The sequence below is a fragment of the Dreissena polymorpha genome, chromosome 13, assembly GCF_020536995.1.
Source record: "Dreissena polymorpha isolate Duluth1 chromosome 13, UMN_Dpol_1.0, whole genome shotgun sequence".
Taxonomy (NCBI): domain Eukaryota; kingdom Metazoa; phylum Mollusca; class Bivalvia; order Myida; family Dreissenidae; genus Dreissena; species Dreissena polymorpha.
The window spans coordinates 55376405-55390206 of NC_068367.1; the positions used below are offsets into that span (position 1 = coordinate 55376405).

General features: G+C 34.0%; 3 protein-coding genes across 3 annotated transcripts in view; 2 read left to right on the forward strand and 1 right to left on the reverse strand.

Annotated features, from left to right (window-relative positions):
• LOC127855600 (zinc finger protein zfp-1-like) overlaps positions 1-13802 on the reverse strand; it is a 317716-nt gene that overhangs the window by 212297 nt on the left and 91617 nt on the right. The window lies entirely within an intron of this gene.
• LOC127855604 (uncharacterized) overlaps positions 1-13802 on the forward strand; it is a 380241-nt gene that overhangs the window by 132876 nt on the left and 233563 nt on the right. The window lies entirely within an intron of this gene.
• Positions 4820-9340, forward strand: LOC127855602 (uncharacterized). The gene is made up of 4 exons (XM_052391350.1): positions 4820-7149; positions 7581-7676; positions 8100-8213; positions 8386-9340. The coding sequence occupies exons 1-4, from the start codon at positions 5529-5531 to the stop codon at positions 8445-8447; spliced, it is 1893 nt and encodes a 630-aa protein (XP_052247310.1). The 5' UTR covers positions 4820-5528; the 3' UTR covers positions 8448-9340.

The following is a 13802-nucleotide window of genomic DNA, read 5'->3' on the forward strand; positions in this document are numbered from 1 at the left end:
TGGTGGTGGGGGCATACATGCCATACGTCCCGATCTCGGCGGGACAGTCCCGCTTTTGGGCCCTTTGTCCCGCCGTCCCGCCATGAGACGATTTGTCCCGACATTCGTAAAAAACGATGTAAGGTGTATAGGTTCCCAATAAAATTCGCTATTCAAGCTCTGTTTCGCTAACACTTAACACCGCTTATCCCTTTATTGCCCTCCAATTAACAATCCGATTCTACTTATCGTGTGTACCAGTGTTGTTTATGACACCTTATCAGCGATTTATCGGCTAATTATTGATTTCATCAGGCATTCACACCATGGTGGTCTTCAAGATAGTGGTCGCTTATTGCTATCGATAGTTTTATTATAATGAAATAAATGTTGAAAATGTGTTTATTTTGTATTTGTTTGAAACGGTTTACAAAACAATTGTTTTGTAAAATTAACGCTACGTCATAAATGAGTCTTTTACATTCAATGTTTAGTTCCAATATAGCGGGATATTCCGAATGTGCAATATACCAAAATCGCAACAAACAGTCCAATAAGTGATACCCATCCTGTCCAGTGTAATTGTTATAAAAACAACGAGGTGCTATGCATGACAGTTTGACCCTACTCCAATTAAGCCGCGGCAATTGACAAGTAACAAACTGCGAATGGACACATGCTTAAAAAAACATCGCAACAAACAGTAAAAGAGTTACCCATCTTGTCTTGTGTTATTGTAATAAAAACAACGTGTTGTTATTCATGACAGTTTGACACTACCCCAATACAGCGCCTGACAATTCACAATTCAGTTTAATCTGTGTATATAGGAAGAAAACAAAATACGGAAATGTGTACGGCCGCGCATTCCGTGTGTAACTGATGTAACTGTTCGGTAGATAGTGTACTGTAACCCGTACTTTCAGTCAACTGGATAGCCTCCCCTGCGTTAATGTTTGCCATTGATATTAATATAATGAGTATTGTTGTCGTAATGTTCTAGATTTTGTACTCTTAAACAGATGAATATTATCTTCGTTGTTTGCTATTGTCTTATTTAATAAAACTGTTATTGTTATGTTTAAGATTTCATGCTTCATATCAGATGTTTTATGTCTTGAATAAAAGTATCAAGAGTTTTTGTTAGTACTATACTGACTATAGTAAACGTGGAATGATAGATCGTTTTAGGTGTCCTGCTTTTTGGTCAAATGTCCCGACAATTTTTTATGGAATGTCCCGCTTTGGACCTAAAAAATTATGGCATGTATGGGTGGGGGTCATAATGATGATGATGATGATGATGGTGGTGGTGGTGGTGGTGGTGGTGGTGGTGATGATGATGATGATGATGATGATGATGATGATGATGATGATGATGATGATGATGATGATGATGATGATGTCGTATAGTGTCGTAAATAAATACATAAAATGACATTTAAAAAAGAGGGAGCAGTTCCATTTATTTCCAAAGTCCAATTCTTCCTGTCTCCAGGGACCTATACAAAAAGTAAGGGGCCTATACAAACAAATGTATAGGTCCCTGCTGTCTCACACATTAAAGAAAACGTGTTTTTTCTTTAATTCCGACGTTTTGGTGATTAGTTCTTTATTGATCTATGTAAGTACCATGTAAACAGATTGTTTTGTTAAAATATTCGTTGATTATAAAGTATTTATATTTTTCACATATTATTTGAACATACGTTTGCACAATTGAACTATTCTGGAAACTGTTATTCTGAATATGAATGCGTAGGTGAGCAATATGAACTTTTATTTTATGCTTTCCGATGGTTTATAGTAAAATATCAGTGAATTAAAACTGATAAAATAAAATAAAAATAAAATAACAGACTGTTTGACCGGAACTAATTTTAGAGATCTTTGGTATCCCCATTGTGATCCCCCAATGTTACCAACGCCGATTACTCTGCACAAAGACCTATCAATATACATTATGTACCTTGATAGGTCTTTGCTCTGCATTGAATCATTCGGTATTCCTCGCAGATTATCAATAATCGATGCTTATCCGATGTTTGACGGAAAGGGCCGAGAATGTGCGATTGTGCATTGAATGTTTGAATGTTTATAAAACATACTGACAAGATAAGTATTGATGCAAAGCATCGAAGGGTGTCGGGAATTTTAGTGTAAAACTCACTCAATGAAGTTACATGGAACGATTTTTTTTCTACTGTAAATATTAATATATTGGCCGATTATTTTAAACAAAATAGAAAAAGATACTGGTATAACCATTATCTATGATTTTGTGCCAAATAACCATTAACTATGATGTGTTATAACCCCCAAATAACCAACCTATGATTTTGTGTTATAACCCCCAAATATTTCGTAGTTTATTTTATTTACATTGGTTTCCTTTTTTTACTGACATCCGTGTGCAGTTTTCATTAATGGTACAGAACTGTGTAGGTTTAAAACAAAATCTGCTTCATCTTGTTAGCGTAATTTCATATTTTTCTCAACTTCAAGGGGAGATGATTCTGAACTTATTCTTACGTTGCTCATTTACGATAGGGGTTGAGTACTCATTGATAAGAAAACACTGTAAAAGTTTTAATGTGTTTACGAACCCCTCCCCCCCCCCTGGTTACAATAAAACAACATATTTATTTAAACTAAAATGTCTACATCAAAACAGAAAGTTAACATAGAACACAATTAAATAATTTGATTCTACTGGGGCTCAAACCTTGGGCCTCTCACATGTGAAGCGAGCGTGTAACCACTACACTACGGAACCGCTTGAAAAATCACCTAACTAAGATATTAATAAGTGACTGTAGTGTAACGGTTATCAATAAAGCAATACACCGTTTAATCGCTGTCGTCTTGTAAAATTGAAGAAAATACGCGTTAACCAAAACTCGAACAGCAAAAGTTTGCGCTATTGTTAGAAAAACCACAAAATAAATATATTTTGATTATGTTTTGTTTTTATACAAAACCAGAAAGTTTCACCGGTTCGCGTAGTTGCCCAGTCCCTGTGATCTTTTATAATTGCCCAGTCCCTGTGATCAGTTATTAATTAAAAGAATTAGCTTTTCATTATTTGTAATAAATGTTGTAGTAAATGTAATAGGCACAAATGTAGTACTTATTTACACTTATTTACACACAAAAATCACAACTATGCAAGATATTCTGACAACAAAAATATATACATTGATCCGTAAAATAACTTCTCCTATAAGCGAAAAAAAAACGTATTACATACGAGTCGCCGCACTTCAGTGCGACGCCAATAAGCTGCCCTTGAACATACATTTAATAACATTGTGGGGCGCCCAACGGGGAATTATATTGTCCGGAATGGCAAAAATACAAAAATAATCATTTGTAAGCATTGAATAAAAGAAAAATTGGTTAGAATTGGTAGAATATCGATTTTAATTCACTCGTGATCATAAAAAAAAATCACTCATGGCAAAAAATCATTTTCTATGATCACTCGTGAATTAAAATCGATCTTCCACCAATTCCAACAAATATCCTCTAGTCTATATAATTGTGAACTTTTTATAACCCGATTGTTAACCAGGTTTTCCGAAGGAAAAAACTGGTTATTAGATTGGCGAATGCGGGCGGGCTGGCTGGCGGGCTGGCGGGCGGGCGGAACAAGCTTGTCCGGGCCATAACTATGTCGTTTATTGTCAGATTTTAAAATCATTTGGCACATTTGTTCACCATCATTGGGCGGTGTGTCGCGCGAAATAATTACGTCGATATCTCCAAGGTCAAGGTCACACTTTGAGTTCAAAGATCAAAAATGGCCATAAATGAGCTTGTCCTGGCCATAACTATGTCATTCGTTGTGAGATTTTAAAATCATTTGGCACATTTGTTCACCATCATGGGACGGTGTGTCGCACGAAAGAATCACGTCAATATCTCCAATGTCAAGGTCGCCACGACTAAAAATAGATTTTTTTTAAAAACAAACTTACAAAGGGGGTTAATTTTGTTTGTTCATTTCAAAAGTTCAGTTTGAGTTTTCTCCCTTTATCAGATTTTTTTTTCACAATGAAAACCTGGTTTTGTGACAATTTTGTCCCTTGTTTTCGTTTTAAACTTACGTACTAAATGTTATTCATTCACAAGCAGTTTATGATAGTTGTATACAAATGCGATATGACTAATAATTTTGTGCAACGTCGATTATTCTCAATTACAGCATGTTAGGGCATATTCATTTGTTCTAACGTGGGCTGCTTTAAGTGAAGCTGAAACACGATATAGTCCTAAACACGAGATATCATCTCCTAATATTGAGATACTATCTCCGTAATTATGCCTTCGTTTTTCGTAATTTATTTTAGCTATATCCGAATTATGCTTTAGGGTTTTCTTTTGAATGACTAAGTATCTCGTAATAATCGTATAACGGGGCATATAAGTAATGAAGACTGTGACACTAGATCGTTAAATTCCGGTTAAAACTCCAAAGCTTTGAATGTCGTTCTAATGCGGTGACCTAAGCTTTAATCTGTTGTGTGTGTTTAATTTTGTACTTCGTCTTGTATTAGTCACTTGCCAAAAATAAAGGACAAGAGCATGCTTTTAAAATCTTATCTCCTGATAATATTTATGTATGTCAATTATTTATATATTCATAAATAATACCAGTGTAAACTAAGCGACGATATATCGCAGTTGTTGAATCGATAACCTAGATAAACAAAATACTTTATTGTATAAATGCTCTTATTTTATATATGTTATTATTTAACTGACGCTTACATACTCCTTTTAACAGTTTCGCGCGTAGAGCGGAGCAGCACAAAGAAAAATACGAACTGGTTTTAGATATCGACAGAACTGCAACGATCAAGATGCTACTCACAAGTCCGGATACATTCTACCTACACTGCGAAAGTCAGGAGACATGTCACACACACTGCGGTGCAACCAATATCACGATTAGCAAGCATACATGGAAAACACTTATAAATAGCATGCATGATTGTCTTCGGAAAGATAATGTGTTTAATACTGGACATGACGACGGAATCAAATGATTCGACCGTTAAAACAAAATTGCCCACATTGCAAAGGGTAGGTCTGCTTATCCTATGGGTGTGTCTAATTTGGCTAGTAACACCTCAATTCATTATCCAGCAAAACAACACAGGAGAGACCTGCAGACAAACATATACAGCACAACTGTTTGGATTACAACATTGTCCGGCTATTTTGAATGATTTGTCGACACATGCTAATAATTTACCATACCCTGAAAGTTCCGATGCTGATGGATATGAAAATTATGCATCCTCTGTGCGTGTTTATAAAAATGATTTAAACATTTGTACTTTGTTAAATGTCGTGTGTCTCGAGGTTGCGTCGGTTAATTCCAACGGACATTTAAATAAGAAAATACACATATCTATCTCTTCACTGTAAATGATTGCCAGACAGAGAATTCCACTTTAAAAGGAAACGTTGAAATTGTTATTTGTATTATAACAACGTTAGAAGACGTGATTGAGTATTGGAATCATTTGTCGATACATCTAATGGGTATCGGAAATGAAGTGGATTTAGGTGAACAATTCACGTCAGCACGTTGTTTATCACTTAAATTCCCCTCTTTAGAAAGTATCAATTTTGAGAACGTAGATACCTGTGGGTTAAATAATAATCGCGAGGTAAAATACAGTTGCCGTAACAAAACGTTGGAGTTTACAACATGCACAGTCGAAAGTGCCGCAGTACACCTTTTCAGTGTGAACCAAAAGGGTTTACAAACGGTGTGTGGAGGAATAAGTATGTATATAGCAGATACACAAACATTGTTAACATGTATGAGAATGAAAATAATTACTGAATATCTTGGACTTGGGCCTAAACATGCATGTGTATCTTTTTTGCATAGCCAGAATGACACATTTCAGTCTGCGATTAGGAATGCTGTCATTAAACGGAAATGTTTACCTTGTGAAAACACCGAGCAACGTCTTTCGAAAAGGAGTAATATTAGCAACGTTGAAAACCCCAGTGCTAAACATGCGGAACTAACAAATAATGTTGGACATGACGGTCTAAATGCCCAAAGTGCACTTGGAACCGGAACGAATAAAGTTAATGTGGAGACAGACGGTACTTTTAAAACGCAAGTCCTGAACGATTTGATAAATAATATACAGTGTCTTTATCGTGTAAAAACTGTTTTAGATGTTGATGCACAAAGTACAGCCATGAGAGTTGAAATACCCGAACACAAATGCACTCAACAAAGAAATAAAACAAAAACGGATGTCGACCACAATAGCAATGAGAAGAGAATCTTGAAACTTATTTTAAAGGATACATCCGATGTTTCCATATCAGCACCGCGTATTTGTATCGTAGCTCCGGTGACCAGAAATGAAAATCGTGAAAGTGAACCGCAAGCTGACGTCTTAAGAAAACTATACGATGTTGTTGAAAGAACTTTGAAAAGTGAGCCTGTTCCTGCACAGGAAAGCATGGTGTCTGAACTTGTAAGGCTCTGTACTTTCAGAACAGTCCCAAAAGAAGGAAAACCGGACGTAAGTGCACTTGCCGCGGCTGACTTTTACTATGCGTCCAAAAATGACGAGGTGATCGGTTACTGCTGCTATAAACGCATCAGTAATTGGAGTAAATCTGACGATCCATCCGCTGTTCACATAAGGAATTCTCCAGAATGTAAGTTAAACACAAGTAATTCGGAGGTCAATGTTACAAAAGCAGTCACTGAATCTGTTCAATCCGACATCTTGGCAAAACTACAGGGCACCAAACGTTTGAGCAATACTACCGATTCAAACAATACCAGACTGAATATGCCCATGATACTCACTAAGTTAATAGATGGAAAACGTTCCATGTCGACTGGAACAAACAATGAAAGTCGCGTCGCCGTGCAAATGAATACTTTTCAGAAAACGCATTCTAATCATGCTCTCTCCACTGACTCTTTACCTCCGACCAGCCGGCCTTTGAACACAACTGCTGAGCGATTTCAATCAATGATACCGCAAATGTTCAGTGCTGATACCGCTTCCTCCAAGACATCACGATTCCAGACAGGGAAATGTGTATCGTCTGTGAATTTTGTGATTCCAGATTCAAACACAAAAGCGGTTCAACATGTAGACGACGCCATTGAACCAGGTTTGTAAAGGCCAATTGATATTTTCCAGAGTAGTGAGATAGACATACTTACAACCAGTATTGCATGTTTCTGAAACAGCCATGCGTGTGCTTCATGTATAGCTACGTTTTAGTTTATTATTATTACATGTCATTGTTTTCAGTTATATACGTACGTTCAATATAAAACATCACACGTACATATCAGATAAGTGCAAACACAATAGAGCTGTATTTCTTAAATGTATTAACGGGCATTTAACGTATCAAACACATATCTTAATCTAGATTAATATTTAAAAACAATGCAATTTAGATATCACATCTTTATTTTAACGGAATGAGATCTGATTAAAATTGGAGGTAAATTGTAAAATGCTTATTTTAACTATAATCACCACTATATTGTTTTATTCTATTGTGCTGTTAATATTACGTAATTATTTGTTTAGGTATAACAAAAGATGATTACATAGATGAGTACAATTCAGGATATAATGGTGGTAACAAAAGCATCTCGAAACCATCAACACAAACAACAGATACAGGTGGGACAATTGTTATAGTTTAATAGTTTATTTAAGTCTCATCCATAATTCATCATAACAATTATTACAATCAAATATGCATAGCATGTATGAATGTAGCCATTCTTCGCGAATTATAAGAGACTATATATCAAAATCTCATAAAAGCTGACACAAAATACAACATATCATAATATATTACACTTCTATGTCAGGGCGTGTCTAAAACCTTTACAGATGGATAGATTTGTATTACTAGTATTCTGAATAACATCAAATAGCTGTCAAAAGATTGTATTACTGTAAAGAAAGTAAGATCGCAATAAATAATAAGTTTATAATACCAGTGCTGAGTATTTATTCGGCGAGGATCTTCTAACACGATATACAGCATATTATGGTGCGGGTTGTGAATTCTTCAGATACCTATTGTTTATATTTCAGGTTTGAATGGCATCGTTGGATCTCTAATAACATCTGAAGCGTCCATTATTGTTCAGGGAATGGGATACAGTTCATCATTGTTGAAACAAGCTTTGTCCAGACTTGTAAAAAAAGGTTAGCCCGCTTTTCTATATTCGGCGTATATGTTCAATATATGCACAAGTTACTACTACAAATGTTATTGAATGCAAAATTATCCATTTCCCTTTCCCAAATAACATGATTTAAATATAGTTTTATGCTTTCGTAATTCGTGTTATAACAACCTTTATTCATTTAATTGCAGGCAAAACAAAGCTTGGTCCGCAGGATATCATGCAAGAAATATTTCTTATAGAGGATGAATAGTGGTGATTGTATTTGTAATTTTTTATTTAATTTTCAATATTGGTTTAACTAATCTTGTTCAATTGATTTATATTTGAATGTCAGTGACTATTACATAAATTTAGGTCTCAAAACGCTTGAAATTCACAAAATTCACACATATTTGTTAACTGCTGTATATGTTCACTAATCCTTTTTGGACACTTTTTTTAATGTGTTACTCTGTTTTTAGTGGTTATAAAATTAAATGTTGGTGTCAATTTTCAAGTTTTAAAAATAAAAGCTCGGTAAACTTTGTCCAAAGTTACATGATACTTTTGTGTTCATTTTTTAGTATACTTATTTTAAATGTTTTGTATTTTAGCATATAACGTGTATTGATAAACATGCATATGTCCATTCATTATTAGTCGTTACAGCTATCTAGTGTCATGTTACCAATAATAAGACATGCAAATACTTAAAACAACGTGTTTATTGTGTAAGAACTGTTAAAATCTCAAGTTGTTAATACAATGCAGTTCAAACTGACATTGTAGTTAAAAATTAATTAGGTCAAATGTGTTGTTTTTACGGGATAGAGAAATTTGACATATATGCGTTTTCTTTATTTTAACGAAATATTACATAGATCTTTGAAAAATATGCTTTTTTACAACTATTCAAAACACGACAACCACTTTTACTGATTTGTTTAGATTGTTTGTAAACTTTGCATACTACAATGTATTAAAATTTAATTGAAATGATTTAAAGCAGCAAACATGCAAACTATTTTCATACAATTAACACTAAGTGCAACGAGCTATTCTTAGAGCATGATGAGTTGTGTTACTTTTTAGTTCAACTATAAATCAACATGCATTTGCACGTGAATACATGGCAATATTATCGTTATAAATAATTGTAAACAATTACAACTTGAATTTTGATAACGCGTATGTATTTTTTTTTAATTTTCTCTCTTAAAATGTCCTAAAATGTATATATCAGAGAAAATGTGTATGCTCAGACTTTTGAAATTTCCTTCTGGTTTTCTGAAGGGAGATAACAACATTTGTGTGCTTATATGTTCAACCCATTTGTTATCATCAATGCATACATATACGGCATTTAGTTATAACTATATGCGAAATAAGTCCTGCTTTTTTCAATATTTAGGTTCACAAGAGTGTATTCTGAAATAAAATGGTTATGAAAAAAATGAGGAGAAAAGACTGAAGGTTTTCTCTAAATCTTATATGTTGATGATTAAGACTATGACAATAGGAAACATGCGAAGAAAGAACAGATCAAAATGTCGTGTTAGAGTGCTAAAAGCTACAGGCTAAGATTATCAATTAACACCTCTGGAGAACTACCTCAGACATGTGTACTTAAGTTAAGTACTTAAGCCCTGGGGACCGTTTCAATGAACATCGTAATACACAATTACGATACGATACATTTTTCGAAGATGCATAATTGTTAAAGTACATATCATTTGTTTATAAATTTTCAGTACTTCATTACTTACAGTGGCATCTCTAGCGCCGTATATATTTGACGAACATAGCGAGCTAGTTCGTCTACTTATTTAAGATTACAAAATTCTCTCGTAAGTTAACATTGTCGTACGATGATTGATAAAACGGTCCCAGAAGTACTAAATAGTGCATCCATATACACTGTATTCGTCGGCACATATCTGACACATGGAAGCCTTTATTTTTGCCATCCTCGCGATTTACAGGTATATACATGTCAGAAGTTAATGCCACTGTAGAATTCTGTATTATTAAAGTATTAAAACACAAACGAATGTTTGAAAACACTGTTCTTAATTTTCCTTTTCAATCCAATGCTAATTCTTATTCTCGATTTTGATATATAGCTGCCGCACGGCTGCATCGAAAGTTGATATGCAACGTTCAGAATTTAAAGAAAAACAATTTAATTAAATTTATTACTAAGGCGCGACGATTGTTGAAAAAGATTCGTATGCTAAATATTGCATTAAAACTTATGTAACCTCTATTTATGCGTTGATGTAAACGTATAAATACTATCGACCTTCAATGGATTGATTTATGTAGTAATTTAAAATGACCACAACGGGTTAAGTGCGTCGCAGTGTCAACAGAAGGTTCACATGTAAAAGTCGCAAACATAAAGTAGCGTATTTGCCAAAATGTGGATAAGAGATCGTGAATATCTTTATATATCACAAGATACTTGATTGTGTCCTTCCGCTGTGAAGTTCTTCGACGGGCGTTGGGATCTTTTGGCGAAAATGCTTACCAGGTAAGCCTGACATTGGTGTTCTGACATGTATCATATTTTGTTGAATTATTTCGATGTTTTGGCGTTGAATGGTTATTTTTTATTATTTTAATTTGGCATTTTTTAAAAACTTTTCTCTATTATAATAATCATTCAAAACTATTTACCAAGTTATAGACCTGTTAGTAAACATGTAATGACATTTTTCAAAAATACGAAAATCTGTGAACAAGTTCCTGTTAGGCAAATGCATGTAATATAGTCTTTTTGCATACGTCGTATAAGCGTTTCTCTATTTTCATATATGATAGGAGATTGCAATGAATGCTTGCCTTTCAAAGCTCACCATGAATAAAGGCACTTGTCAGTGTTTTCTAAATAATGTTTTTGGTACGCCCATCGAGTGGGGCGAATATCCGTAATAAGCATACTTAATGTAACGAGGTTCAACTATACAATGTCTTAAACTAATATCAACCTCTATATGCTTTTGTTACTTGTATTTCAGTCTTCGGAAGCTGTAAGCAGTTTAGATATTTACTGTAGTTTTGTTTCGTGGATGAAACATATCTTAGATCTTACTTACACATAATTTGTTGGAAAACTTTCTGTAGATAAATACATACCTTGATAAATTAATATCTTTTATAGATGGAACAAGTCTTTGTATAATTATACCTTGACAAAAATAAATGTCCTTTTCGTTTTAATAGATATTCGATACTTAATGAACCACGTTTATTCGCATCGTTTATAAGCGTTGTAATGCGATTGTTTTGGTTATAAGCGTATTTAACCCTTTCCATTCTGGGATATTTGTCGTCTGCTAATTTGGTGTCTGCTGAATTTCTAAAATCATCATTTTCTTCACTTTTTTTTCAAAGACCTCTATCAGAATAGCAAACAGTTAGGATCCTGATCATACGCCACGTTTTGTGGCGTCTGATCTGGATCCAAACTGTTTGCAAAGGCCTTTAAAATTCGGTTCCAGCGCTAAAAGGGTTAGATACTATGTCTAGATATTTACACAAATGTAGTTTTTCTTTAAGTACATTTTCTTTTTGTCGTTCTTAACCATGCAAATGAATAACGAACATAAAATGCAACTGCTCTTACAACAAAGTTCTGAAGTATATACGGCTCTTACTAATCTGTACATAAATACTTAACACATTTTTCAACGCGTAACATGCTACACTTTCTCTACCTCTTAACTCTTTATCAGTGTTGTAGTTTTTAAAACTATTTTAATTCCAGATTAAAACGTATGATGTAATGGTGGGTTCTAACTATCGAGACTCGCGTCACGACTAAAATCGTGAAATACTGTAAACTCATTATTATTCCTTGGACATAACTTTCTGCAATCGCACATTCTCGGCCCTTTCCGCCAAACATCGGATAAGTATTATTGATAATCTGCGAGGGGTACCGAATGAAATTTCTGTTAATATCGTGCGTTGATCAATCCACGAAATTAACACAAACACCATGGAAAATGACTGACACATTTATCATTTTTCATCAAAATCAGAGATCCAAGAACTTACGTGTCCATGAAAATTCCTTTTTCGTTTAAACCACGAATTTTCAGTAATTTTGATGAACAACATGGCATAAACAATAGGAGGTTCAATAACCATTGGGATCATTGTGAATGAGTTTATACTTTGAAACACCAGATATTTACGAATTATCATAGGGAATACATATATTATGATCATGACTTTAATAATGATGACGTTTATTATGATTAATTTATGAGGATAAGGTAAAAAGGTATTATGATCATAATATTTATGACATGATTTATATAATGATGACGTGTTTAATGATATGGATGATAAACTAATAAGGACGACGACGATGCAAACAATTACGGCGATTGTTTTGATATTTATTATGATTATGTTGTTGTTGTTGTTAGTAGAAATGATGAATAGATTTTCATTTTGCTTATCCACATAAATTCACTAGACTAACTCCATGCAGTAGTAAATACACGACTCTTAATTAAAAAACACAATGTTCAGCAACCAAGCTTTGAAACTAGACGCAAAGGTGTCGATTGTTTGTGTGAAATACATGTGATTATAATACCCTACAACATATTGCTTAACAATGGCTTGTTCACAGACTTTTGCTAGTTGGAAGAATGGAAAATGCCTCAACTATTGGGGCCATCAATAATGAAAAGACCAGAATTTTAGAGCAAAGAAAGAAAGTCGACTTTTTGCACAACCGACTGCCCAATGTCCTTCGGGGAAAAAAGGGTATCAAAGTAACCACACGGCCATCCGAACTGTCAAATCTTAAACCAATTAATACATACTATAAGCAATTCACGTGCAAACACAACATTAATCGGCAAAACAGAAGCATTTCGCACTATTTTATCGTATGAATATCGCGTGCTCATTAACGCTTCACAATTTTGTCATTTTCAAATGATGATTTTTCATAAAACTAAACGTTTATTTCTCGGTGTTAGTCTAACTATTAGTGTCACTTTTCTCCTCAATACACACTATTCTTTAATTGTTTTGATCCGTGACATAAAGTTTGCAAAATTGTCATTGCGACAATCTGTGAAAAAGTCCGATGATCTTTGGAAAACCGCTAAAAATATGGATGGTAATTGGCACATAAGGGTCCGCATCTTAACGCAGAATAGGCCAGATAATCCTTCATTAAGTTGTAAACAACATCCTTCCACATGCATATACTTGCTTTGACATGTCATGCATTCGTAATAAACTTCTAAATGGTGAGCTACTGATATATAATAGAGTCTGGAAATAAAAATTCAATGCATTGATTTTGTGGAACTTAAAACAAATACTTCTTTAAAACGTAATAAACTGCTAAATGGTGAACTACTGATATATAATAGAGTCTGGAAATAAAAATTCAATGCATTAATTTTGTGGAACTTAAAACAAATACTTCTTTAAAACTACAGGTTCATTTGGCGTAAAATCCACGCTGCCATTATGGTGAGTATTACAATTTAATCTCTTAATTATTTTTAATAATCCGAACATTTACTTTCTTTTAAAGGATGATCGTTTTTTATTTGAATATTGTATTCTACGGCATTGAATGTTTTGATAC